The sequence below is a fragment of the Microcebus murinus genome, chromosome 11, assembly GCF_040939455.1.
Source record: "Microcebus murinus isolate Inina chromosome 11, M.murinus_Inina_mat1.0, whole genome shotgun sequence".
Taxonomy (NCBI): domain Eukaryota; kingdom Metazoa; phylum Chordata; class Mammalia; order Primates; family Cheirogaleidae; genus Microcebus; species Microcebus murinus.
Window position 1 is genome coordinate 86207223 of NC_134114.1, and position 26598 is coordinate 86233820.

Sequence of the window (26598 nt, forward strand, 5' to 3'; positions counted from 1 at the left end):
TATATGTACAGTTAGACATAAAGTATAGCTGTGTGTGTTTGCATATGTTTATATCTGGAATAGCTGAGGGCTTATAGACAATGACAGTACCAATGAGTTAACCTTGTACCCATATCTTGGTTTCTAAATCCATTCTCTAATAAAAAGGAACTAGTAATACCTTGAGAAATAGTTGACTCCAGAGCTGGGACAAAGAAAACACCAAGTTGAGCCTCGAACATCTTGTGATGCCAGAGAGTAATCAAGTGTTTAAAAAATAATAGGGGCATAGCATAGGAACACAGGAGCTCCCTTGAGGGAGCTCTCAATGGCCCAAACTGGAGTAATTTGAGAATGAAATAAATAATGATAAGGGATTGTCACCCATAGAACAAAATCCCATTTAAAGTATACATTAGTTCATACTATTATAAATACATAATTGAATAAATAAATATATAGGGAAGTAGGGATAGCTCTTTTGAGGTATAATTCAGTTAATAAATGTAGAAGAAATGACAAAAGGAGAGAAGCATCACTAGATAAATACTACAATAATGGTTACAGGTAGGAATCCTTGATGGATGTTTAAATTACCAGGTGAAATTATGATGAGGAATGGTACATTTGCATAGTCTCAAAGAATTTTATAAGATACTTATTAACTGTATAGGGGAAAATAATGACTTTAAATTGGAGAGACCTAGAAGACACCATCTTAACCAAGTGACCGAAGTTAATATCACCAGTATTAAGACACATCAACGCTGGAGTCACACTCCATCAATTATGTAAATTCTTCCATTTGTGGGTAAAGCCCACTTTCAGGACTGCTTGCTTTCTGTGTTCTTCAAAGTTCTGGTCTTGGGATAATCAAAATACTAACATCTGGAGAAGGAAATAAACGAATTCTTCATCTTAGAACTATGTTTAACAAGCTAGATAAACTTTTTTGATCTTATTTCAATGGTTGGTACACTTCATACAATTTATCTTCAGGATCAAAGTGTTCTTTATTCTACGTATCTTTCTGTTGACTATGTAACCAATAAAAAATTTTTTTCTTTAACGTGTTTTTTGTATTTAAATAAAAATATGACCTTTACCTTGACTAAAAGCACAAACAAAAATAAAAACCCAATGAGTAAATTATTTCTTCAGGTAATAATGGGAAACGGTCAGGAATTATGCACTACTCCAAGGCTAGACCCACTTCTAAGTCCCCCCCTGACAACCATCCCTGAGACAGTGTTGAGCTATTGGCTCAGCTTTCCTAAGACAACCTCTCACTCGCTTGGTCTCTCTTTTGAAGTAAGAACTCAAGTGAGTCTGCTTCTAGTGCTATAGCCACCTGTCAATATCAAATGACACCCCTGCCAACTACACAGTGCCTTCCGTGTGTGACTTCTTGCCTGCTGAGTCTTTCAAGATGTGTTCTTCAAACAGTCAGACCAAATGTGGCAGGCGGGGTGTGGAGTACTCTTTTGCTGTCGGCCCTCAAGTCTGACAGCATATATTTCCAAAACTGCCACTGATAACCTCTAAAAAGGACTCAGTCTCATGATGATCCACCTATATGTCTGAGATACCAAAGGGTGATAGGAGAGCTAAAAGGTTACAGAGAAAATTAATTAATGGCCACAAGTAACCAGTACCAGGCATCTTCAGAGAATGATTTAGTCCTACTTCCTTCACACTATGTGTTAGGATCATTTGATGACAGTGATTTTTAACTGTAGAATTCAGTACAAAATATGTTAAATACTCGATCTACTACTTATATGTCATTGAGAGAAATCCACATTCCATAATTAAAACAGAATGTCACTGCTCATTCACATATTAACATTCTTCATAGGACATTCATTGAATCATGATACTATTTGGATTTATAAACCATTTGGATAGAGTGTCACAAGAAAAAATCTTGGATTCTCAAATATTTTAAAGTGCATAAATGATAGTCACTTATGTCACCTAGGAAAACTTTTATAGATGAAAGGCAGCAATATTCATGTTAAACTGATACTTTCATTTTAGCATTTACTTTTATTTGGGGATGTTTGTCAGTTTTTAACAACTTTCTTCAAATATAATTTATATACCATACAATCCACCCATTTAAAGTAAACAAATCAATAGGTTTTGGTATATTTAGAGAGTTGTGTAATCATCACCAGGCCAATTTTAAAATATTTTTGTTACACCAAAAAGAAACACTGTACCTATTAACAGTGACTCTGATTTGCTGCCTCCCTTCCTCCCAGCCAAAGACAACCACTAATGTAATTTATTGTTGATAGCTTTGTCCACTCTAGACATTTGTTACAGATGGAATCACATCATATTTCGTCTTTTGTGACTGGCTTTCCTTCACATGTTTTCAAGGTTCATTCATGTTGTATCATGCATTGGTACTTCATTTGTTTTTACTGATGAATAATATTCTATTGTAAGGATGTATAGGTTAAGCATCCCTAATTTGAAAATATAAAATAAAAAATGCTCAAAAATTTGAAAGGCTTTGAGAACTGACATGACAAGTAGAAAATACCTGATACCATACCTGACACCTTTGTTTTTTGATGGTTCCGTGTACACAAACTTTGTTTCATGCACAAACTTTTAAAAATATTGCATAAAATTAACTTCGGGCTACGTGTATATAGTGTATATGAAATGTAAATGAAATTTTTATTTAGATTTGGGTCTCACCCCAAGATATTTCATTATATATATGCAAATATACCAAAGTCCAAAATATTTAGAAATCAGAGACATTTCTGGTCCCAAGCATTTTGGATAAGGGAAACTCAACCTGTACCACATTTTATATATACATTCATCAGTTGATGTACTTTTGAATTGTTTCATTTTTTTTGTCTATTATGAATAATACTGCATTGAGCATTCGTGTACAGGTTTTTTGTATGGGTGTATATTTTTGTTTCTCTTTGAGGAACTGCCAAACTGTTTTCTAAAGCACATGTACCATTTTACATTCCCACTAGCAGTGTATGAGGGTTCAAATTTTACCACATCTTCTCTAACGCTTGTTATTATCTGTATTTTTTATTACAGGCGCCTTAGTGGGTATGAAGTGGTATCTAATTGTGGTGTTGATTTGCATTTCTTTAGTGGCCAATGATGTTGTGCATTTGTTTTCATGTGTTTAATGACCATTTTTATATTTCCTTGGAGAAATGGAACATATTTGCAAATTTCCCAGATTTTTTTATTTTTAATTTTGTTCCATTATGTTCAAGTAATGTGCTTTATATAATTTTAATCATCTTAATTTTATTGAGACTTATTCTATGGCCTAGTATATAGTTTATCTTATAGAATGTTTCTTGTATATATGTGAAAAATGTGTACTTACTGTTATTGGGTAGAGTGTTCTATAATTGTCTGTTAGGTCCAGTTGGTTTATAGTGTTTTTAGAGAGGTTTCTACATTTTTGTTAATCTTCTGCATTCCAATCATTATCAAAAGTGGGGAATTAAAGTCTCCAATTATTATTGTTGAATTTCCTAATTTCACTTTCAATTCTATTAGTTTGCTTCATGTATTTTGGGGTTCTGTTTTCACACACACACACATATATATAACTATGTTTTCCTTGGTGGATTGACACTTTGTTATTATAAAATTTTCTTCTTCATCTCCAGGTACATTTTTTTCCCCTTAAAGACCATTTTGACTGATATTAGTATTGTCACTCCAATTCTCTTAAGGTTTTTGTTTGCATGGTATAAAGGAAAGTAAGTATGCCTTTGCAGAGTTTGTTATATTAACCTTTTTCTTTGCCATTTCTGGTTCTCTCCACTTCTTCCTATAATTTATTATCTTGTGCCATTTCTTTATTCCAGTATAACTTTACTCCTACTTGTATCCTTTGTGCTGTTATTGTCAAATATATTATATTACTATAATATAAACCAAAAAATATAGTTGTATATACATTATTTTATGTTATTTTTTAAGTCAGTTAAGAGAAAAATTATGAAATTATATATTTTTTAATAATTATTCACATAATTACCTTTACTGGCACATTTTGTTTTTCATTTAGATTCAGATTGCTATCTGATGTTAATTGCTTCCAGCCTGAAAAGTTCATTTAGCACTTCTTGAAAGGCAAATCTGTTAGCAACAAATTCTCTTAATTTTTGTTTCTCTGGAAATATCTTTATTTTGTCTTCATGTTTGTTACTGTTACTAGATATAATATTCTTAGTTGACAGATTTTTTTCCCCCAGTGCTTTGAATATATTATCCTCCTGCCTTCCAGACATCATTTTCTGTAATAAGAAGTCAGCAATTGAACTTACTGTGGTTCCCTTGCACTTGACATATTATTTTTCAATTCCAAGATTTTCTCTTTTCTCTTTGACTTTCAAGGTTTAGATCATGATGTGTCTGGGTATGGATTGCTCTATAGTTGATTGCATTTAGAGTTTGTTGGACTTCTTAAATATGCAGAATAATGTTTTTCATCAAGTTTGCAAAGTTTTCAGCATTATGTCATTAAATGAATATTTTTTTCTGTTGTTTTCTTGCTTTCCTCTTTTGGTTTTCATTTAATGTATGTTGGTGCACTTAATGGTGCCTCACATTTCTCTGAGGTGCTGGGTTTTTTTTTTATTATTATTCTTTCTTTTCTCTGTTCTTCAGATTGCATAATCTTCATCCATGTATCTTTCAGTTCATTGATTCGTTTTCTGCCAGCTTGAATCTATCATTGAGCCCCTTTAGTGAATTTTTCACGTTGTTATTGTACTTTCAACTCAAATTTCAATTTGATTCTTGTTAATGATTTCTATTTATCAACATTTCCTGTTTCACAAATCATTCCCATCATATTGCCCTTTATTCTTTTAGTATAGTTCAGAGCTGGGTATGTTAATTAAGCTGGTTCAATTAGATGTGTAGGAGAATTGTTTGGAATGTTAGGGCAGAGGATGATCTGCTTTCCTCTGAATGATATGGGTAGAGATATGAGGCCTAAAACTGCCTCAGCTATTTTTGCTACTAGGGGATAAGTTAACCTTAAGATTAAGCCAATGTATATGAAGGAGGACAATGGACAAGAAAATATCTAAAGAAAGTAGCTAGAACACTGATGAATGATGTCTTAACATCTGAATCAACTAGCAATGAAGTCTTCCTTAATTATATGAGCCAGGAAATATTCCTTGCTAAGAGAATTTAACTTGTGAAAGTATCCGATACTTTCAACTAATTAAACTATTATTGAGAAGGACCCATCCTAAGTAGTGAGTGCAAAATATTCTGTTAAATAGTGAGGTCTGTTATTATATTTATCTAGTCTGTGTATGTTGTGGGATTTTTACCCGATATGTTGTGTAATGTATATTATTTCCTATGACATAAACTATTAATGTACATTAATAATTAAAACAGTAGAACAAAAGTGCTAATGGCTTATAGCCATAAAACAAAACAGCAGTAACACGGAGTAAAAGTCACTTTTAAGAAAAACTTGGCTTAATAAAGATAAATAAGAATATGCAAACTCTGACAATTTATTTACATTTAGCATGTTTTATAGCTGGTGACACTGTTATGTTTAATTTAACTTAACAAATTGTGATTCTTTCTCTTGGTATGAGTAGGCACCAAGTTTCTCCTTGTGTTAAGACAATTATTAGGGGATAGGTATTTACAAATAGTCCCCAAAAGAGAGATAATAATATAAAGTTATACAAAGGGTTATAGATTTTCTGACCCAGTTTGGCAGGAGGTAGATAAGAATAAGGAAAACATAGAAACTGAGGGTTGATGAATAACGCATGGAAATAGAATGTATAGGGATGTGATCAGGAAAAGAGAAAAAAGAGCGAATATATCTTGTGCCCTGACACCATCTGGAAGAAAACAATAATGATGGGAAAATACTTTCGATTTCAGAGGGAAAATAAACCTTCAAGAACTTTTGTCACTACCTTATGTTTTATCACTGAGCAACCACAGAACTTTTGGGATCACCCACCTTAGTATTTAGGGCTGGTTTTTATTATTGTCTGTCCCACTTTTGCTGAATCTTTACCCTAGCTGTGAAACACACTGGTTTTTCTCTCCCTATGGCAGCCTGGTCTCCTTTCTCTGGTTCTCTCCCTCTTTGGCATAGAGGGACAAGCAGTGAGAGGCCAACTCTGCCAGAGCACAGAGAGCCAAGGAACCAGGCTGGATACCTGCAGGGTTGCAGACAAATTCCTGGGAGCTGCAGGACAAACAGTTTGAGCTGCTCCTTTTCCCTTATTGTATAAAAAGATAGAATGGCTTTTTCTAGTGCCAATTAGTATTCACCATTGACCTTCAGCTTTTATTATGGATATTGCCAAAACTTAAGAATGCTCAGACTTGGTAGCAAAGTAGATTAGAAAAGTATGTCTGAATACATCAGGATCTGAGTTTTTTTTTTTTAATATGCTTTTTAATTCTGTACCTTGGACCTGTAGGCGTACAGCATTGCTGTTGCATCCACACTTGTATTAGATCCTCAGAAGTCATTCTGTTGATCAACTGAAGTCAACAAGAGGACAGTAGTTAAGGATCACAGAGACCAAGTGGCCAGTGGGGAAATGTGTGTGAGGCCATTCACAAGTAGTGGCTGGTGACGACAGGCTGCTACTGTCTGCTCCTATATTCGGCTGTGGAGAAAAGCTAACAGCTGTGTAAAACAGACTCACAGAGACGCTTGTGTCTGAAGTCTGGCTTCTCCTGGCTACTCACTGGCTGTGTCACCTTGGGTAGGACAGGCACTGCATCTCAGGTGCTACCTTTACCTGGAAAACAAAGATGATGATAAAACATTTCCTGCCTTCCCTAGGGGTTGTTGTGAGACGCAAATAAAATAACATATGAGAAACTGCTTTATAAACTAGAGTATGCTGTCCACTAAATTTTATGGCTTTCTAGATTCTGGTGTGCATTTCTTGCTACCACAGGGTATTTGTTCATGAAATCTACAAACTATTTTTAAAAAGATTTACCACACGCAACAATTTCAACCTGTCCATCCATTTATTAATAATTAAGTAACAGAAGTTCAATTCTACTAGCAAACTAGTAAAATCAGTGTGAGTTTGATGGTTTTTTTTTTTTTTTTTTGCAGGCATTGCTGACAATGTTATAAATACTAATTAGCTGAGAAATGGTAGGAGACAAGGATAAGAGTAGGAAAAATTTTAAAGTTAATGGAGTTAATGGATAGTCCCCAACATGATAATTAGCCCCTAAAAAATAGAGATATTGATAAAAACTAATGAGACTATCAATAGGCTTATCCACGATACTTTATAATCATAATGCAAAAGTATAAAGAACACATATAATAATTGTGTTTGGCACCACCAAATGCTGCAATTGACTCATCTGGGCAAAGAAAAGACTAAATCTCAGAAAAAGGTTTACTTTGTAGGTCAAAGTTTTCCTTCAGGCCACTCAATATGGGAAACAGAAGCCATGGACCCTTGCTTTGAGTGCCCTTGGAAATAGATCAAAAACACCCAAATTAAAGAGAGTCCTGCTGTTTAAGGCACAACATGGAGAGATAGCACAGGCAAATAATTTCTATAGAAAAGAGAATTATAACCAATGGCATCATATAAATCTGAATAAAATAAGGGATTGGAGCGCAAACCTGAAGTTTTTAACCAAGTCTGCAGTCCGTGAAAACCATTCTTGTAAGAAAATGTGTGTTGGTGTGTGGGGTGTTGTGTACGTGTATCCACAAGGTTGAAATACAACAATAATAGGAAAGCAAATATTGTAGGCCATAAGAAAAAATAGGTAATTTTTATAAAAAAGGATGGTGGAAATAAACAGATTTAATTGATTAGATTTGAAATGTGTTTTGTGGATGAGTATGACCTCTGGTGTTAATCTAGGGAAATTCCAGCACTTATATGCCTTAATGGAAGAATGAGAAGCAAATATAATATTTTGAAAGCTTATCACTGTAAGTCACTGGCCCTTAATTTGTGTCTTTTTTCCCCCAATTTTCTTCATTTCCTTCCTCTCTCCTTCCCCCTTCACTCTCACAAGTATAAGTGGGTATCCACTATGTGCAAAATACTGTCCATGTAGAAGAATATTGCCTTTGTTACTCAGTTTAATTTCACATTACATGTATCTCTACAATATTATATAGGAAAAAAATATGGTATGCATATTTTAAAAGTCTACATATAAGCTTAACATTTATTTTATGAAAAAAGGGGAATGATGAAAATAAGAACTTCCTAAATGTGCCTGTCACAACCTAATAGTGGAAGATGCCCCAAACAATAAAGTTATGGATGGTTCAGACTAAAAATGAAACACAAAGTTGAATCTTTATCTTGCGTTTTTTTAAACGATCGTGGTAATAGAGGATTATCACAGTCTCAGAGTACATTTGTTAGGAAAGTGGTTTTTATAGTGTGTGCAATCAGTCGATAGCTTAACAGAAAGGTGATAAATGTCTGATTGACTTGACTGCTCTCTGTCCAATCACAGTGATTTTCACATTATTGAATTATTTTATGAGCTTTTTCAAAACATTGGCTAAGCTGAAGTATTGTTAGTCTGAGTTTTGGTGTTCTGATAGTCCATTCTGTTGTGAACCAAATTTCCATTTTCTTGTGTAGTTTGTGCATTTCATCCTCCCCTGTACCCCCTTTGAAAGAAGTGAGAACTTTATGCAGCACTGCCATACATCTCAGTAAGCACTGCTTGTTTCTGCATGATTAGGGGTACTGCAACTAATCCCAGACTAGAGCATGGAGATATACATGGCAAAAGGTACAATATTTTTTCCCCATTATTTTGTTTTTGGAGGCTCCATTTGAAGACTTGATTTTGGTATTTGAAAAAGTCAATTTGACACAAGGGATGCAGCCATTATTTTTCTTATGGCATTTTATTAACTCTTGACCCTTATATCTAATTTCATGCTGATAACAACTATTGTGATATTTGGGGGTGAGGTTTCTGTAAATGTCAATCTAAATTTATAGACAGCTAATGAAAATATTTAATTTCCCATAACACTCCTTTGAAGTATCTAGATTTGTAAGGATAAATCAAATATTTACATTCAATCAACTATATAGAGCCGCTGGAAGAAGGCTATATAATTTGTTGAAAAGTGTACTAATAAATATCTGACAGATTTTGTGCTTGGGTTGAATGTCTTTTCAGAGCAGAAGATGAACAATTTTTAATTGGAAAGCTTTTATTTCAAATTATATATTAGGATTGCCCGAAGGATTCAGTGAGCTTCGTGATTCTGAACGTTTTTCGAATGGTCATTTTGGAGATTTAAAAAAAACCCCATCATAATAGATTATAAAAATAAAATGCCGTCTGATTGTTAGTCAGGAAAATTGTATAGCAAGACAATTGAGAAATGCAAGTCCTGACTGACAGTATTGATTCCCAAGTCCAGGACTGTGGGACTAAAAACAACTCTTCCCCTTTATTTCTGCTGAATCTGCTTACCTCCACGCACAAAAATTAAAATTGCTTAACACATGTCCAAAGAATATCCTAAAATGAATTATTCACCCCATGGCATTGAAAGCACACCACAAGGGCATACACACCGGCTTACAAGCAGATACCAGGTAAGCAACTTTAGGGCAGCTGCCGAGTAGAATATCAGGAAATTGGATCCAGCAGAGAATTCCAATTACCTAATGAAGAGGATCCGCTTTCACTCTAATTTCTTGGTCTATCTAATCCATTCTAATCTCTATTATAAAAATCATGCTGTAAAACCACAATCCAAAATGGAAACAAATATTCAGCTGGCCAATTTCTTTCCCATTGTTTGGTGGTGGTGGGGGACAAGGGAATTTCCATTCACAAAGAAATGCAAATGTGAAGACTTAAGATGGAGCAGTTAACAAAGGACCCTCCAAAGCCTCCCCTGCCGCCCTGTGTTTGCACACAGTCCAGTAGGAGAGCCCAGCACGGGGAGTCCGTGAGACACGAAAAGCGATTTTTACTCGTTTATTAGAGAGGAAATAAATTATTATCATGCCTTTCCAACAAAGCTCCAGCCCTGTCCCCGAGGAGCGGCTATCCGGCCCCGAGTTGTGGTTGCGGATACTGTCCCGGCCAGGCGGCGGCCACCGCTGAGAATCGGCCGTGCCGGGCGCGCCCCCGGCCGCCGCCGCAGTCGGGCTGGCCGAGAGGACGCTCGGCGTTTGCGCATCTGTGACGGGTCTCTGCTTTGTGTCTGTGCCCCAGGTGAGCAGGAGGAAGAGGAGCAGAAGAGGAGCAGGCGGCGGGCGGAGGCTGCGCGGCGCCCAGGACTCTGAGCGAGCCGCCGCTCCACCGCCGGGAAGCCGCCGCCTTCCCGCCCGGGCTGCCGCAGGACCGGAGGCGGGTGTCGGGACCCGGCGGCCGGGGGCGCCGGCCCCCCATGTTCCGCAGCAGGCGCAAGTGTGAGCAGGCGGCAGCCGGGGAAGCCCTCCGCCCCCGCCAGGGGGACCCGGGAAGCCCGCGCCGGCTCTCCCCGCGGTCGGCGGGGATCCCCTCCTCCAGCCCCGCCCCCACCCCACCTCCGCCCTCCCCCGGCCCGAGAGCCGAGGCGGTTAACCCTGTCCGCGCCGCGGCGTGCTCGGGCGAGAGCGCAACGCCTCCGACCCCGGCTCCCGAGCCGGGCGGCGGGGGGAAACGGGGGCGCGGGGCTGGCTGAGATCCCGCGGCGGCCAAAGCGGGGCTTAGGCCCCGGGCAGAATTCTCCCCAAGCGCTGCTGCACTGGCGCAGCCCGCCGCCAAACTTTTTTCTCCCCAAAGCGCTGCCCCCGCAGTTACTTGGCGGGCAGCCGGCAGCCCACTCTCGGCAGGACGATCAGGGAGAGGCGGGCGTGGGGCGGGAGGGCTGCTGTTTTGCAGCCCTAGGAGGCGTGCAGGCGGAGAAGTGGTCCGGGTCTGCACTGTCCCTGCGTCTGCCCCGTGGCACCGGTGGCCCGACGTGCTGCAGTGCCTGGCGCAGGTGATCCGGGCAGCGCGTCCGGCACAAGTCAGGGGGCAGCAGCGCCGGAGGGAGGGGCGCCCTTGTCTCTTCTCCTCCCCCTGCAGCCTGGCTGCACTGCGTGGGGTCTTTCCATCCCCGGCAGTGCTCAGGGGCGCTCCTCATCAGCAGGTGCCACCTCCGTCCTCGAGTGCCCTAGCCCTGGCCTGGCCTGCGCCCCCCGGGGCTTCCATCCTGCAGATTCCCCTCCCCATCTCCGTCTCTCACACACGCTCCCCTAAGCCGCGCGCGCCGCAAACTCTGTCTCGGTCCCCGCAGGTGATGTCATGCCCATTGTTTTGGTGCGCCCAACCAATCGGACTCGCCGCCTGGATTCTACCGGAGCCGGCATGGGCCCTTCCTCGCACCAGCAGCAGGACTCCCCGCTCCCGACCATAACGCATTGCGCAGGGTGCACCACCGCCTGGTCTCCCTGCAGCTTTAACAGCCCTGACATGGAAACCCCATTGCAGTTCCAGCGCGGCTTCTTCCCAGAGCAGCCGCCGCCGCCGCCACGCTCCTCACACCTGCATTGCCAGCAGCAGCAACAGAGCCAGGACAAGCCGTGCCCGCCCTTCGCGTCCCTCCCGCACGCTCACCACCACCCGCACCTCGCGCACCAGCAGCCGGGCAGTGGCGGCAGCAGCCCATGCCTCCGGTGCAACAGCTGCGCCTCCTCCGGTGCCCCGGCGGCGGGGGCGGGGGCGGGGGATAACCTGTCCCTGCTGCTCCGCACCTCCTCGCCCGGCGGCGCCTTCCGGACCCGCACCTCCTCGCCGCTGTCGGGCTCGTCGTGCTGCTGCTGCTGCTCCTCGCGCCGAGGCAGCCAGCTCAATGTGAGCGAGCTGACGCCGTCCAGCCATGCCAGTGCGCTCCGGCAGCAGTACGCCCAGCAGTCCGCGTCCGCCTCCCAGTACCACCAGTGCCACAGCCTGCAGCCCGCCGCCAGCCCCACGGGCAGCCTCGGCAGCCTGGGCTCCGGGCCCCCGCTCTCGCACCACCACCACCACCCGCACCCGGCGCACCACCAGCACCACCAGCCCCAGGCGCGCCGCGAGAGCAACCCCTTCACCGAAATAGCCATGAGCAGCTGCAGGTACAACGGGGGCGTCATGCGGCCGCTCAGCAACTTGAGCGCGTCCCGCCGGAACCTGCACGAGATGGACTCAGAGGCGCAGCCCCTGCAGCCACCCGCGTCCGTCGGAGGAGGTGGCGGCGCGTCCTCCCCGTCTGCAGCCGCTGCCGCCGCCGCCTCGTCCTCAGCCCCCGAGATCGTGGTGTCTAAGCCCGAGCACAACAACTCCAACAACCTGGCGCTTTACGGAGCCGGCGGCGGCGGCGGCAGTGGGCACGGCAGCAGCAGTGGTACCAAGTCTAGCAAAAAGAAGAACCAGAACATCGGCTACAAGCTGGGCCACCGGCGCGCCTTGTTCGAAAAGCGCAAGCGGCTCAGCGACTACGCGCTCATTTTCGGCATGTTCGGCATCGTGGTCATGGTCATCGAGACCGAGCTGTCGTGGGGCGCCTACGACAAGGTACAGGCTTGAACACCTGCCCGCCCTACCGAGTCGGGGGCCGGGGGGTTGGGACGTGCGCTGGTGGGAATGCTTTGCTTGGGGGTCCCCAGCCTTCCCAGGACGATCAGGGGCGCCCTCCGGGACAGCGGGCGCGGCTGGGACGCGCACTCCTGGCCAGCTAGGCAACTCGGAGAGGAACCCTTTCCGCGTGCAGCCGAAGTTCTGGAGGTAGTAAGAGAGGCCACCGCAATCGGGCATATTAAGTAAGTGGTTACAGGAGTGGTAGGGAAAGCACCTGCATTTTCCCCGTGGTGCTTGTATTTAGGAGGCCCCTTGTAACCCGCAGCGCATAAACTCGGGAGTAACTTCCCCTTCGGTGTCGCCGGGGAGAAGCGGCGGCGCCTGAGTCCGCGATGGCGCCAACCAGGCAACCCAACCACCCGTCTTCCCAGCTCTGCTCTCCTCTGGCCTCGTTGTGCGGCTGAGTGTTCTGACAGATCCCGGAGCCAAGACAGGTGTCCCCAGCCCCGTCCTCCTGAGAGTTCAGGTCCACTTGTGGGGGTCTGGGAGGTGGTTAAAAGTGCTTCTTTCTTAAAAGTGCTTCTGTCTGACTGTGTTGCAGGCGTCGCTGTATTCCTTAGCTCTGAAATGCCTTATCAGTCTCTCCACGATCATCCTGCTCGGCCTGATCATCGTGTACCATGCCAGGGAAATACAGGTAACTTAGGTTCAGCTGTTTCTGAATGACCCAGAGCCGTGCAGGCAGCCCGGAGAAAAGCAAGGCAGCAGAGGCTTTTTCCAAGCCGTCGTGTCCTTGCTTGAGGTTACAGAAGACACATGATGTATTCTTATGTTAGCAACTGACCTGTTCTTTCAAGAAGTTAAAAACAGCACAAGGCAGTGTAGCATATAAACATGCAGTAGTCCCTGGGGTGTATCTGCTGAACCCTTAAGATTTTCCCCTCTGTTTTTCAGGTAGATCTTTTCCAGATCAGACACAACATTTGTTTTCCTTAAGACCAATTGTGCACTAGCCTTAATCTAGGGTAAACTTGTGTGTTTGTTTGAGACACCTCTTTCTCGTGGTTGCGACATTATGGGAGATTGTGTCTGTCTATATCATCTTCTATAATGTGACACAGAGAAGAAAATAGGTTCATCAGTTGCTAGTTAATTCATATAAATAAGGTAAAAAAAAAAACCTTCAACCTTTCCTATATGCCTTAACATTTTTAAAAAATCTGTTGTAAGTTTAGAAAGCAAATTCTGTATATTTAGTAGTTTAATAGATTCTTAGCTACAATCATGTAAGTTTAGAATACATTTTCTATATATCTAGTAGTTTAGTAGATTCTTAGCTACAGTCGTTATCTTTTAAATGTAATGGAAGAGTTAAGGCCACTGCCCTTATGAGCTGTTTTGTTAGGAAAATGTTGGTTTAGTTTGAATGCAGTCAGGAGCCCTCTTGTTAGATTGGGCTGTTATTGACCATATCAGATTGCTATTTATAAAATTTATGGATCATCTTGTTAGTTGTTAGCCAACAGTCAAAGGAATATTAAGAGTTATGAATTAAAATATATAGTTTTCAAAAATCAGAGAGATTGGGATTTTCCAGGTTAGAATATATACTAATATGTATTTTCTGATTTTTTTTGAGGGGTAGTTGTTAGACATTTAGTGGGTCTATGAAAACCTTCAAATTTAGGTTGCCTTTTCTTGACTACCTCCAAATTAGACTGCCGTTTAGTTTAAAAGATTATATTGGACTTCCCATTTAAGTACTTTAGCATTAATTTAATTTTAAATTAGCAGTTAGCAAACACACACTAAATATGGAAGTATTCAATTTTAACAATTGCCCAAACAAAATAAAGATTCACGCGATCCCAAGTGAGGAAGGAGAAATTACTTTATCTAGCTTTCATATTTGCACAACTTTGAAGCATGTCTTTCTGGAGGGATGAGGTTAGAGAAAGCGTGAGAGTATTCAGAGATAAGTAATAAAACTGCACTGCTACAACAAGACAAACGCATTTGAATTTTTTTTACATTTTAATCATTTACATAGGTTTATCTTTAATTCAGTACTAGTGGCTTTTGAGGTTCTTTCAAATGTTTTAAAGTGATCCTAAAATATAACTTAAACATTACAAGTTTATCTTTTCTTCATTTTCTATACTTAATCTTAGGCTGAGAAGTGATATCCTATTTTAATTCTGTCTTGAAGAGTAGACAGTTAGAGCTAAAAGGAACAAAATAAGTCCTTTAACTCAGTTTACAGATGAGGAATCTGAAGTCAGAAGAGATGAGGAGCTTGCCAGGCCATACAGCTAGATCATGCACAGCGAGAACAGACCCTGCCCAGACCCATTCTAGATATCCAGTCTAGAATGCTTCCTGCTAGGCTCTGCTGCTGCATGCAAAAAGCCCGGAAACATGGATATGTCTTTGCACATTTTCCTCTAAAGCCAAGAGTTTAGTATATGAATGGGGTTAAACTTAAAAGATTTTTCCAAAATGTTTTTACATATTTTTAAAAATCAAGTAACTTAAAACAAATGTTTTGCTTGGAGGCCAGGGTGGTTTTACTTATTCTATTCTGAAATGAGAGACCTTGCTGTTTTTATGAAACATTTTTGCCTGTTCCTTCTGAAAATCACACAGCTAAACAAGCATTCATGGGGGTGGGGGGCAGGGCATTTGCTGGTACTGACACCAAGAACAAAGTGTCTTGAGAACACTGACTTCTTAAGAATTACTGGGAGATTTTTTTGAAATAATGCATAGGAGTCTAAGAACAGTTACCAGATGTTTATTGTGTATCTTAAAAAAATTGATGCCATATTGGAACTGTTGACACAAAACTAATAAAATATAGGAAATCATATTTTCGTAGATTATTTCATACTTGAAAGCTTGCCACTCATTGGCTAATTTTGAGGACTCTTTTTGTTATGCAAATGCATAGATATGTTGATTACGGTTTGTATAACGTGTATGAGAAATATGAGGATATGGATTAACCCTCTTCAGAGAATAAGCACAGCGAGCTACTTTACTGTTGGACAATATAAATATCTTGTTAGAATGTTAGATTTTTTATATTGGGTTGGTTTTATATCATATATGGTTTCTGTTAAACCCACTACACTTAAGATAATTTCAAAATAGCTGTTTGAGTAATATCATTTAGTTATTTTGGATGCAGCTTTTACACTCCAGTGTTTTATCCAGAGAGATTTCTCCCTTAAGCTGAAGCTCCAAATTCTCATTTGAGATGCTTTTATAAAAAAAAAGAAAAGAAAAGAAAAAAGAAAAGGGCACAATACATGTGAAGATTCCAAGCTAAGTCAAGAACCAGAGAAAAGTAGGAATGGTCTAATTTGTCCGGACAATAGAGTCAACAGTGCTGTCACAGTACCTCACTTTGAAACTCAATGACACCAACTGCACAGGCTTATGTATATTTGTGGAAAATGATGAATTGTGCCTCCTCTTTTTTACTTATTGTTGTCACTGATGTAGGTGTATTTTTTTCATAAAAAGTTTTAAGCTAACTGGCACTTCTCGGTTCACTGTAAAGAATTCCAAATATATTGATTAGCTTTGAGTTAAGGAGCTATTAATAAAAGCAAGGTTATGCAGCCATTCATAATGTGTCCTTGGTTATAGCATATAATCTAAAACGACAGTTTTTCTTTTCCTTTTTAGCATGTTGGTACGATGATCGCATAGTATCAGGTAGCTAGTGTGGGTTTCTGGTACATGGTATGATTTCTCACTGCATTCAGGAAAGGTGTTATAGCTGACGTTCTGGCTCTCTGTCCGCCGGAATTGCTTAACGAAGCTTGGGAGGCCCTGACATTTTCATGGAGAACCTTGGAAAGCAAGTCAGTGTGACCTTTTATAAAATGTTTATACAAACTCTGGCAAAATAAGATGGTTCAGGTGAGTCATGGTCGGAAGTGCTTGAATTAAAATAGTGTGATGGGGACGCTTTGTAAAAACCCAGCTCCATAAATTTCAGCTTTGGTGTCATTTTTCAGTACCACAGACAGCTCAATGCACCAGGCTATAGTTTGTTCATTTCAGTAATTACTTTTACACCTCACAACCAAAAGGGAAATCACTTTTTTCTTGGGCATAATACTTACATAAAATCAAATTTAGTGGGAGCACATTTTCAGCTAAGTAGATATTAGACTTTTTCAGGTAGACATTGAACTTGCTTTTTGTATCTATCAGTAAAGCCAAAAAATAAATGAACAAATGAATGAATACATAAATAAACAAATCAACTTTAATCAATGCCTGTGTATTGTGACCTTCTAGCAAAAGAAAAATACTACAGGATTGTTTTTACACAGTTTGGAAAGGTCACTCAATACTAAATAAGTAGCCTCCACAGCTCAAGCCTCAAGGTCAAATTATAGGAATAACAGAAGCATAATTTTTAGTGACTTTTTATTTTTGCTTCTACCCCCTCAGTGCGGTTAGAGATATTTCTCTGATGGAATAAGTACAAAACAAAGTTGAAATACCCTTTAAGATCTTCAACATCAGAAAATTTCATTGTAGATTTCACTTCATCTTTTCAATTTTAGCATACTATTAATGTTATTTTTTCTTGTGGAGGCAATTTTAGCTGGAAGAGTTGCTTGGGACTTTGAGATAGGCAAACAAACAGAAGATTAGAAGCTGGTAAAGACAGCCCCTTGGACTGATGTCTGATTTTTGCTCATTCTCATGGAACTTGGAGGAACGGCAGGTACTACAGGCAAACATTTTCACTTTTGTGTTTTTGTAATATACAGTTGACCCTTGAACAACATGGGTTTGAATTGCATGGGTTCACTTACATGTGGATTTTTTTCAATAAATACAGTGGGCCCTCCGTATCTACAGGTTCTGCGTGGGCAACCAGACATCATTGAAAATAAATTATTCACTTCATGTGAAACCCACGGATACAGAGGGCTGGCTTTTCACATATGTGGGTTCCGGAGCGCTGACTATGGGACTTGAGTATGAGTGGATTTTGGTATCTGCGGGGATGCTGGAACCAATCCCCCGCAGATACTGAGGGATGACTGTGATAACAAACAACGTTAGGAAGACACTCAGATTTTTCTTTGGTATCTTTTGCCAGTGTGGTAACTCTACTCATCTTCTACTAGCTTTTTAGAGATGAACTATATAGCTCTATAACTGGAAGAACAGCAATGAAAATTTCTCTTCACTCGTGCATTATAGCCACTTATGTGAGGGAGGAGTGAGTGGGGACAGGGGCCTTAGCAGCCTGTGAAGGCACCTGGACTGCTTGGGGAAGGGGTGGCCCCTCACCCACTTAGTAGGCTCCCTGGTTTGCCATGTGAAGCTCGGAAAGAGTGCTCACTTTCCCACCCCGATAGAGAGCAAGCAGGTACTTGCAGGCCATGCAGAAAATACTGCTTATAATTGTTATTATTAATAAAATAACAAATACACATACTGAAAGTAATTCAAACGGTACAGAAGAGTTTAAAAAAATCAAAAGTGAAAGTCACATTCTGTATTTTCTCAGTGTTGTTTCTCAGTGGTAACCACTTTTAAGTTTCTTATATATCCTTCAGAATTTCAAAAACAAATATTTAGATATGTTTATATATACACGTACCTTGCTTTTATTCCTTAATATATCATGGAGATTTTTCTTCATTAGCAATAGGGACTTAGCTCATTCTGTCTTTAGCAGGTGCGTAGGATCGTATTTTAGGGATGTACTGTGGTTTACCTTACCAGCCCTGTCCTGAGAGCCGATAGGCAATTTGGAGTTTTCTAGATTTTTTGGTATGACAAGCAATACTAAAATAAACATCCCTGTATATTTATTTTAATTTACTAATTACAGTATTTAAACGTAGTAAACTTCCAGCAATAAGATTGCTCCATCAAAGGGAGTTTGCATTTTTATTGGAAAGGTGGTACCCAGCGACCTGCAGAAAGGTCGTCAGAGTTTATATTCCTGGCTAACTCACACATCATTCCTCCATAACATTGTCAGTGCTCAATGCTATAAAAAGGAATCTTTGCTGTCTTTGGCTTTTTAAAATCTAAAAAGTTTACTGTCTTTCTAAAAAAAAAAAAAACATTTTTTTTTTTTTTTTGTGAAAAACTATTTAAGGACAAAGCTCATAGCCTCATAGGCTTCTTTACCTCTGTTTTGTAACATCTAGCAGTGCCTTATCAAATCCGTTGACAAACTGAATAATCATCGTAAAGATGTGATCAGAAGCAAATTATTTGCCGCATGTTTTATCATTGTAGTTTAAACAATTTGGAGAAGGTTGGTGATGATAAAGGAACCCAAAAAAAAAGTAGAAAAAAATGATCTTAGGTTGATCTTTAGGTCTCTGCTATATCTGTGAGGCAGATGAAAATTACAGCTACAGGTTGACTATAGGACTCCAAAAGTAGCAAGGTGACAGACTGGCCTGAATTGCTTTGTCGAGTGGCTTTCGGCTCAGTGACTGATGTCTATATTGCCAGCAACCTCTGCATCGGTGGTAATGAGACTCTCAGTACCTTTGACTTTGTGTATAGGCTGTAGTAACGAAATCGCTCAGGACTAATTTTCTCCGCCTGCCTGTGTAAAGGTCTCTGCATTATTAATGGGTGTGATGCTAAATAAAGCGATCCCGGTGTGTTTACAGAGCAGTATCGCAAATGAATGAAGAGTGGAACTTTAGGTTGACCACAAATGGGCAGGCTTGAGCTTCCAACCCGTTTCTGGGCCACGTTTTGTACAGCTTGGAGAGAAGGGCGCTGTGGGCTGTCGTCATCCCAAACCACATCTGGCAGAGAGGATGGAGGAAGCCTGCACTGATTTGCCATCTGAGAAATGATGTTTGGTCAGGATATAAAGCGGTTTTGTGGTGGTGTTTTTAGAGAGAATTTCTGCTCGTTAAGAAATAATCTGATATTTGCTACTTCGGGAGTATATTTTCAGCTTGAAACTCTTCTTAAGAATTCTATTTATAAAGGTGTAGAAATTACACGGAGGGGACCTTAGTTATCATTTGGCCCGGGATCCCACCAGCATGGGAACATTCTTTATGTCATCCTTGATAAAAGTGGTCACCCAGTTTCTGCTTGAATCCTCATTCCATGATTATCGATTCACTTGTGTACAATGTTTTCTGTTTCATCTCTAGACAGCTGTTTTGGGGGAGATTTTTATTTCTCTTCAGATGAAGTCCCATTCATTCCATATTTAACATTTTAAAAGTTTTTGAGCTCTGTAAATACAATGGGGAATAAGACAGGAAAGATCCTTTTTCTCTTGGAACTGATATTCCAAGGAGGTGTGTTTAAGGAGAGATGACAAAAAAAAAAAAAGGAAAGAAACAAAATCCCTGTAAGTTGCCATAAGTACCTTAAAAGGGATAAAAAGGACTGAGATAGAAAATTGGGAGGTCAGGGTATGGGCAGACACTGTGGGAACGGCCTGTGGTGAGGCCTTGGGGCCAGAAGGAGTTTACTGTACCTAAGCATGTGAGGGCAGAATGGTCTAGAATAGAGTGGGAGGGGATGCAGGGCTCTGATATTGAAGGGTCCTGAGGCCATGGTAAGGATTTATGGCCTTGTTTTCAGAGTGCACTAGGGAAGTCATTGAAGAGTTTAAAGCAGGGGAGACTCATGATCCAGTTTAATGTTTAAGCAGGCCTTGTTTTGGTGCTCTGAGAAGATTGGTCTGGAGACTGTTAGGAGGTTCCTGGCAAGCTGCATCCTAGAGAGAGATGGTGCTTACTCGGCAGGGTAGCAGCAGTGGAGAAGAGGAGAAGAGGGCTGATTGGAGACCAGTGTTGGAGGGAGAATGGGCTCACTTGTGGTTTGGATGTGGCAGATGAGAGCCGGGGATTCTAAGATGCTGGTCGTCAATGCTAAGATGATTTCATGGGGATACGGTTAGAGCAACTGAGTGTATCGTGCTGAGAAAGGAAGACTCCAGCTGAAGGGCAGGATGTGGAATCAGGAATTCGCTTTGGCATAATACATTTGAAATGCTGCTGATTGTATTAATATGAGAGAGTCTGGAGTTCAGAGGAAAGGTCCGTACCAGAAATTTAAATTTGGAGTTATCCGCATGGAGACTATTTAGATGCACAGGAATTTGATGAAATCACTGAGGGAGGATAGAGAAACGAGACAGCTGGGAGTCGATCATCCTCTGACATCTAGAGGTTGAGTAAAGGAGGGACTGGAAAGAAGAGACAAGAATGAATTGTCCCTGAGGTGAAGGAGGCCAGGAGATAGGAGGGCACAGCGCTCTGTCGAATGCTGCTGAAGTCTCTTAATGTCGGGGAGAGACAGGCTTTTTGCATCTGGCAAATTGAAGGTCATTGCTGACCTTGATGAGCAGTTTCAGTGGAGGGAAGAGACAGAAAACAGATTGTCGTTTCCAGCATAACAGAATAACTTGATTCCTCCTTTCACAGGATCACAGTGAAACATTTAAACATTAAGTCCCTTTAAATGCCCTCCTAGTTAAGTAATCTCAGTTTCTTTGAATAGTCCTGATCAGACTTTGAATGTCCCTGATCACACGCTTCTGGACTTACTCAGGTTTTTTGAATTCCCTCTTCAAAGAAGTTCAGAAATGTACCCAGTACTTTCAGATAGGATCTTCCAGTGGAGCTGTTACTTCTCTTCAGCAAAAATGCTACATTATACTGACTGTTGTTAGTCTACAGTGGTCATTGCTTCACAGGAACTGTTGCCAGGTGACACTTGTAAAATTTTCATTGAACTAAATGTTCAGTTTTAGGTTTACTAACCATATTAAATAGCCTCTTGATTTCAGACTGGGGTTGCAGCCTGTCAGAATTGTTTGAATCATAATTCTGATGTTTATTTGACAAACACTTGTCTAGGTTTGGAAAATCCTGTGTATGGACCAATCTATGGAATTGGCATGACTCCAGATTTCAACTTGATACTAGATTCTGTTCCAGAAACATGTCATTTTACTAGTGGCTCTTCCTCAGTTTGCATACCTGCTGTTGACACATTTAATTCTGCTTCCTAGCTTTACGCTAGGTGTGTGTTTGGAAAGTGTACCTTTGGAACTCATGCCCATGGCATGAGTAAGCCATGATCAGAGTTCAGAAGTAAGTTCTTTTTTGTTGTTAGCCATCTCCTCGTCCATGTTTGGCATAGCCTTTCAAGTAGTAACAACTTTATGAACCTGACTATTTGCTGACACTTCTCTAGTTTGTTTATATGAATGTTATGAGGAATGTCTGATCCCTTGCTAAAATCCACTTCTCCTGACTGCAATGTCAGGATTTCCTAGTCTGTCTGTGATATCCAACAAGAAAGCAAGATTTATTTGCTTATAATTTTAAGTATTATAAGCTACATGGTCTAATGTTTTTCTCTTAAAAATTTTGATTTTTTTTCCCACCAGATTATAAAATTAATAGCTTCATGTTTGAAAATTTGTAGAACATAGGAAAATATGAAAAGGAATATAAATTAGTCTAATCCTACCACCCAGAGATGATTATTATTTATGTTATAATATATTTATTTCAGGTTTATGGGCATGATTCTTGATATATATCTGTGTAAGGAAATTTTATGTTCTTTTCATATTGCTTTTTGTTTTTCCCATGTTTAAACATTTTTAATACAGTAGCTGCAAGGTTTTTGGTTTTTTTTTTATCATGTAGATATCAATGTAATGCTTTCCCTTATTTTGGACACTTAAAAATTAGAAACAATGTATTGCAAACAATTTTTTTTATAATGAATACCCTTGCTGATGAACTATTGTGAGCATCTCTGATTATTTCCTAAGGATAAACTGAAGAGAGAGAAATTACCGAGTTAAAGGATATTATTTAAGGTAATTGATAGTTTGTAAAATGGTTTTCCTGAAAGTTTATATCAGTTTTTTATTTCTAAAGTGCTTATAAACCACTTTATTAATAACTGATGTGGTTATTTCTGGAGTATCTAAGCTCAATGTACCAGGTAGTATCTTGAGTCCTGAGCTGTGTAAATCTGGGAATTTGCTTCCCTGTAGTCTCCTATACCTTCCTATTTCCCCGTGATCTTAGTTTCTAAATGTTGGCTAACCAGGTTAGTAAAAGGCTATCCCTTTTTATTAATTAAAGTTTATATAGAAACAATGTGAAAGCACTATTGGAAGATATCTTTATCCTCAAATGTTCCCAATTCTTTTTACTATGGGAAACCATAAAAACCATAATTTCTGAAAATTTTCTCTATGAACTTTCCTGCTAAGCAGAGCAGTCAGACTCTTGTTTGGGTTGTTTAATGTTTTTGCAACAGTCTTGTGGCTTTGGGCATCACCTCTGGAGCCAGTCTGTCTGTGCTCATTCCCAGCTTTGCCACTAATCAGCTGTGTGACCTTGGGTAGGTTAATTAATCTCTCTGAACTTCAGTTTCCTTTTCTGTAAAATGAGGAATATAGAGTACCTGTCTCATCAAGTTGTTATGAATATTAAGTGAGTTAGTATATATATAAAGTGCTTAGAACACTGGCTGGCATGTGGTGAGGGCTATTTACGTGCTAGTTGCTGGTTATTGTTTGCTATTTTGGGGTTTGTTGGGGTGGTAGGGGAGGAATTGGAGTCCAGCCTCTCTAGGCTTTGGGAAACAGTAGTAGGTTTTTTGTTTTTTTTTTTCTTTTCTTACCAAACTTACGAGGGGTGACAACAAAAAAAAAGTGGACATTCTACCAATGTTCATTAGTTTATTAACACTTAACCTAGAGTGTGTATGTGTGTGTGTGTGTGTGTGTACACGCATGCATATTTTTAAATGAAAGCTTTTGGTGTCTATTAAGGACAGCCATTTTTAAAAAATAAAATTAGCTCAGAATTGTCCTTTGAGCAAGTTGGCTACCTTAGGAAGGAAGTGATCATTTTGGCTGTTGGGTTTCAGATCTGTAAATGAGTGTTTAGGTGTGTTGTGGTGGCTAACAGTGTTTAAGTCTGCCCTGGGTGTGTCCTCATGCTGGGAGCCAGGCCCTTCCCAGGCTACATTAACTCCTTCAGGCACCACAGCTGACTGACTCTCCTTGTCACTAATTAGGACCCTGGTGACTCATAAGGGTTAAGTGAGGCACTATGAAAAGTAAGCATAGGGAATAATTTGGATAATGGAAAATTCTGGTATTAAACTCCCGCTGAAAGGATAAGAGGTAGTAAACAGCCTAAATCGTATTGTCAATGGCTGTTAAATGCAGCACTTCTGTCTGGTATTCACCCTGGGGTCTATAGGTCATTTAAAGGAAATGCTTTTGTTTTTGTTTTTGTGATTTACTTCTGGTAAGAGTTCTGTTTAGTATTCTACCAATCGGCAGAGCTAAGGGTTGAAAGAATTGGAAAGACTTTTTATGTGTAAATATGACAAGTGACACCTTGGAATGTTCTTGGTACAATAGTTTACTTTTTATCAGAGAATTTGCATCTTCTCTTCCCTTTCATTTCAAATAATCATTAATTGGGTCTATATTATGCCAGTCTGTGGTTTTGAACAATGTATTATCATTGAATGAGTTTTGGACTTTGCTTTTTGAATTTATAGGACATGTTGGGATTTAGACATTATAAACTTTGGACTGTGTTATTGTGGACAATTATAACAACTAATATTCTACATCAGTAATTTGTCCTTTGCTTTCTTGAATATTCTGAGCATTTTTACCCAATTATGTATTTATCTGTAATGATTGTCCAGTGTTAAGATGGGGTTGTTGCCAAGTAATTTGATTAATGAGACATGGGTATGTAGCCTTTATTGTCTGGTTGTCTGAGGTAGTTGTCTTCTGTTAGGAATCTTTCATGTTCCAAGGAAATTCCATGCAATATTTGCATATTAGTTTTGACACAAACATACAGATTTTTTGGGAGAAGGCACAATGCACTATAGTATGCTTATCATAGATTTGACCTTGGATAGTGCTTTTCTTAGAATAGTGTCTATTGTCATATGGTTAAAAACTACATGGATGCTGATCCTTAAACTTTTAATTTTTTTACTGAGTGGCTTAGGGAAATTATATCCTAGCACTGGATTTGTTTTTATAGTCACAGATTATTTAAGGTATTGAAAAATAATAATTGGGCTGAATGTTGAAGTTGTATGCTGTGGGACATATAGTAGTTATTTCATCATTTTCTAAGATGAATCTAATACTTTTAGGTAATAAACCACACAAAGCTATTGATTAAAAACTTAATTTCACTTATGTGGAATTAATGGAGTTTTACGACTGAAAGTCTTAGGTTTTAGAAACTTGTCATAGGTCTATTTTCATATAGGTAAATCATCCCATACTTGGAAAAAGTTATTATATCAAAGAACAGGAATTGTTCTCTGTCTTTTGAGGTGAGAATAGCTGAAGACATATTTATTATAAATGTTATGGATTTAAAAGCTTTAACCCTTTGCATTTGGATGTCGAGTGTGACTCGACACGGTTAGCAAAAATTATAGAGATTAAAATTACTCTTTGGATGTATCAATAATTTGAAATATAAAAAAAATCCAAATAAATAAGTTTGTATGAAAAGAAACTCTAGCTTTTTATTCTACTCCCACGCTTTGTAAAATCTGGGGTATTTAAAAAATTAAATCCCCAGTAGAATAAAGGAATGGAGAAAAAAAGCAAGCGAGTGCAAAGGGTTAACTTCCTGCTGGAACCTGTTGGTAATGGGAATTTTAATGCTGTTGAAATCTATTTTGAATTAGAATTTTACTGCTTCATTAGTATTTTAGTCAAGAACTTTATTAGTTGTCCTTAATCGTCAACATCAAAGAGGATATTTAATGAAAAAGTTTTGGAGCAGACTTTTAAAATTTAAGTAGTGGTGATACAAAGATAAATCACCAATATGCTTGTTTTTTGAAAAAAACTTGTTTTTTCTTTTGAAAAAAGAAAGCAACCACACTATTTGGAGATGAAAACTATTTTTTTTTAAATTTCCTTGATTTTGGTTTTCACTGTCTTTTATAGGCTTTTAATAATTTATTTTTATGTCCTCTAAAAATGACACTTTGTATCCATTTCTCTTTTTTTTCCCCCTCCTTTAGCATATCTAATTCACTCAGTCTCTTTTATTCTTTTTGACAACTCTACCTATTTCTCAGTTGTTGGGTCTTGGCTGTGTTCTGCTTCGCATCTCGGAATGTGTCCCTGGGGCGTTTGTGACACAGGGGATGGGACGCAGCCCACTCCCCGTCACGTTTGCGTTCGTGCAATATTTGCATATTAGTTTTGACACAAACTAATACGCTGAGTCTTCAGAGGCTGTGCGTGCAGATTGCCTCGGCGGCAGCTATTTAAAAGTACCTTATCCAGCACGTGTGTCTCGTCGCAGCTCTCTACGACTAGCCACAGAGGGGAAGGGGACGCTGTGTAGGACCGAGCCCCTCAGGTGCCTGCACATGCCATGCAGGTCCACACGGGCACTCGGTGGGCGGCCTTCTGCCCCGCAGCACCCGCCCAGCAGCAGGGGTCTGGTCTGCACTGGCGCGGGAACACGTGTGGCCACGGCGATGTCATCACTGTATGGGGGGGGGGGTTAGAGGAAGTCCCGTCTGTAAGACCCCAGTTCTGAAGATGCATTGCCACGTGGGAGCAAAATTCAGCAAATGCAAAGCAATAGGCTTGGGAGGCTGCTGAGGTGGAAGTGACAGGCTGGGACACCCATGTGACATACGCTCTAGCTTCGTGTCCAGGCTGAAGGCGAATTTTTATTAATTTGTCCACATTTCCTCTTCCTGTGTCATGGGAATGATGACCTAGTCGGTTACCGTGGGGCCCCCAGGTGTCGATGATTTTTCACCTTTTTCTTAAACACAGTACGAGAAATTATAATGAAGTGCTACTACCCATCTAGTCCTCTTTCCCAGAGAGATAAGGAGGATGAATAGGTTTTGAAATCAGCTCACTGACTTTATTTTCAGTTTGCCTAGTGGATCTTTTTATGGAACAGCCCTCCCTTCCTGGTGCTCACCGAGGCCCCCGCTGGGTGTGTTTCCATAGCCCAT

The 26598-nt window shown here is 40.2% G+C and overlaps 1 protein-coding gene across 1 annotated transcript in view; it reads left to right on the top strand.

Moving 5' to 3' along the window:
- The first annotated feature begins 10891 nt into the window (after positions 1–10891).
- Positions 10892–26598, top strand: part of KCNN2 (potassium calcium-activated channel subfamily N member 2) — a 146648-nt gene continuing 130941 nt past the window's right edge. Inside the window, exons 1-2 of the mRNA XM_012763736.2 lie at positions 10892–12546; positions 13151–13246. Coding sequence (XP_012619190.2) covers positions 11299–12546; positions 13151–13246 — 1344 coding nt within the window. The 5' untranslated portion in view covers positions 10892–11298. The remainder of the gene's footprint in view (positions 12547–13150; positions 13247–26598) is intronic.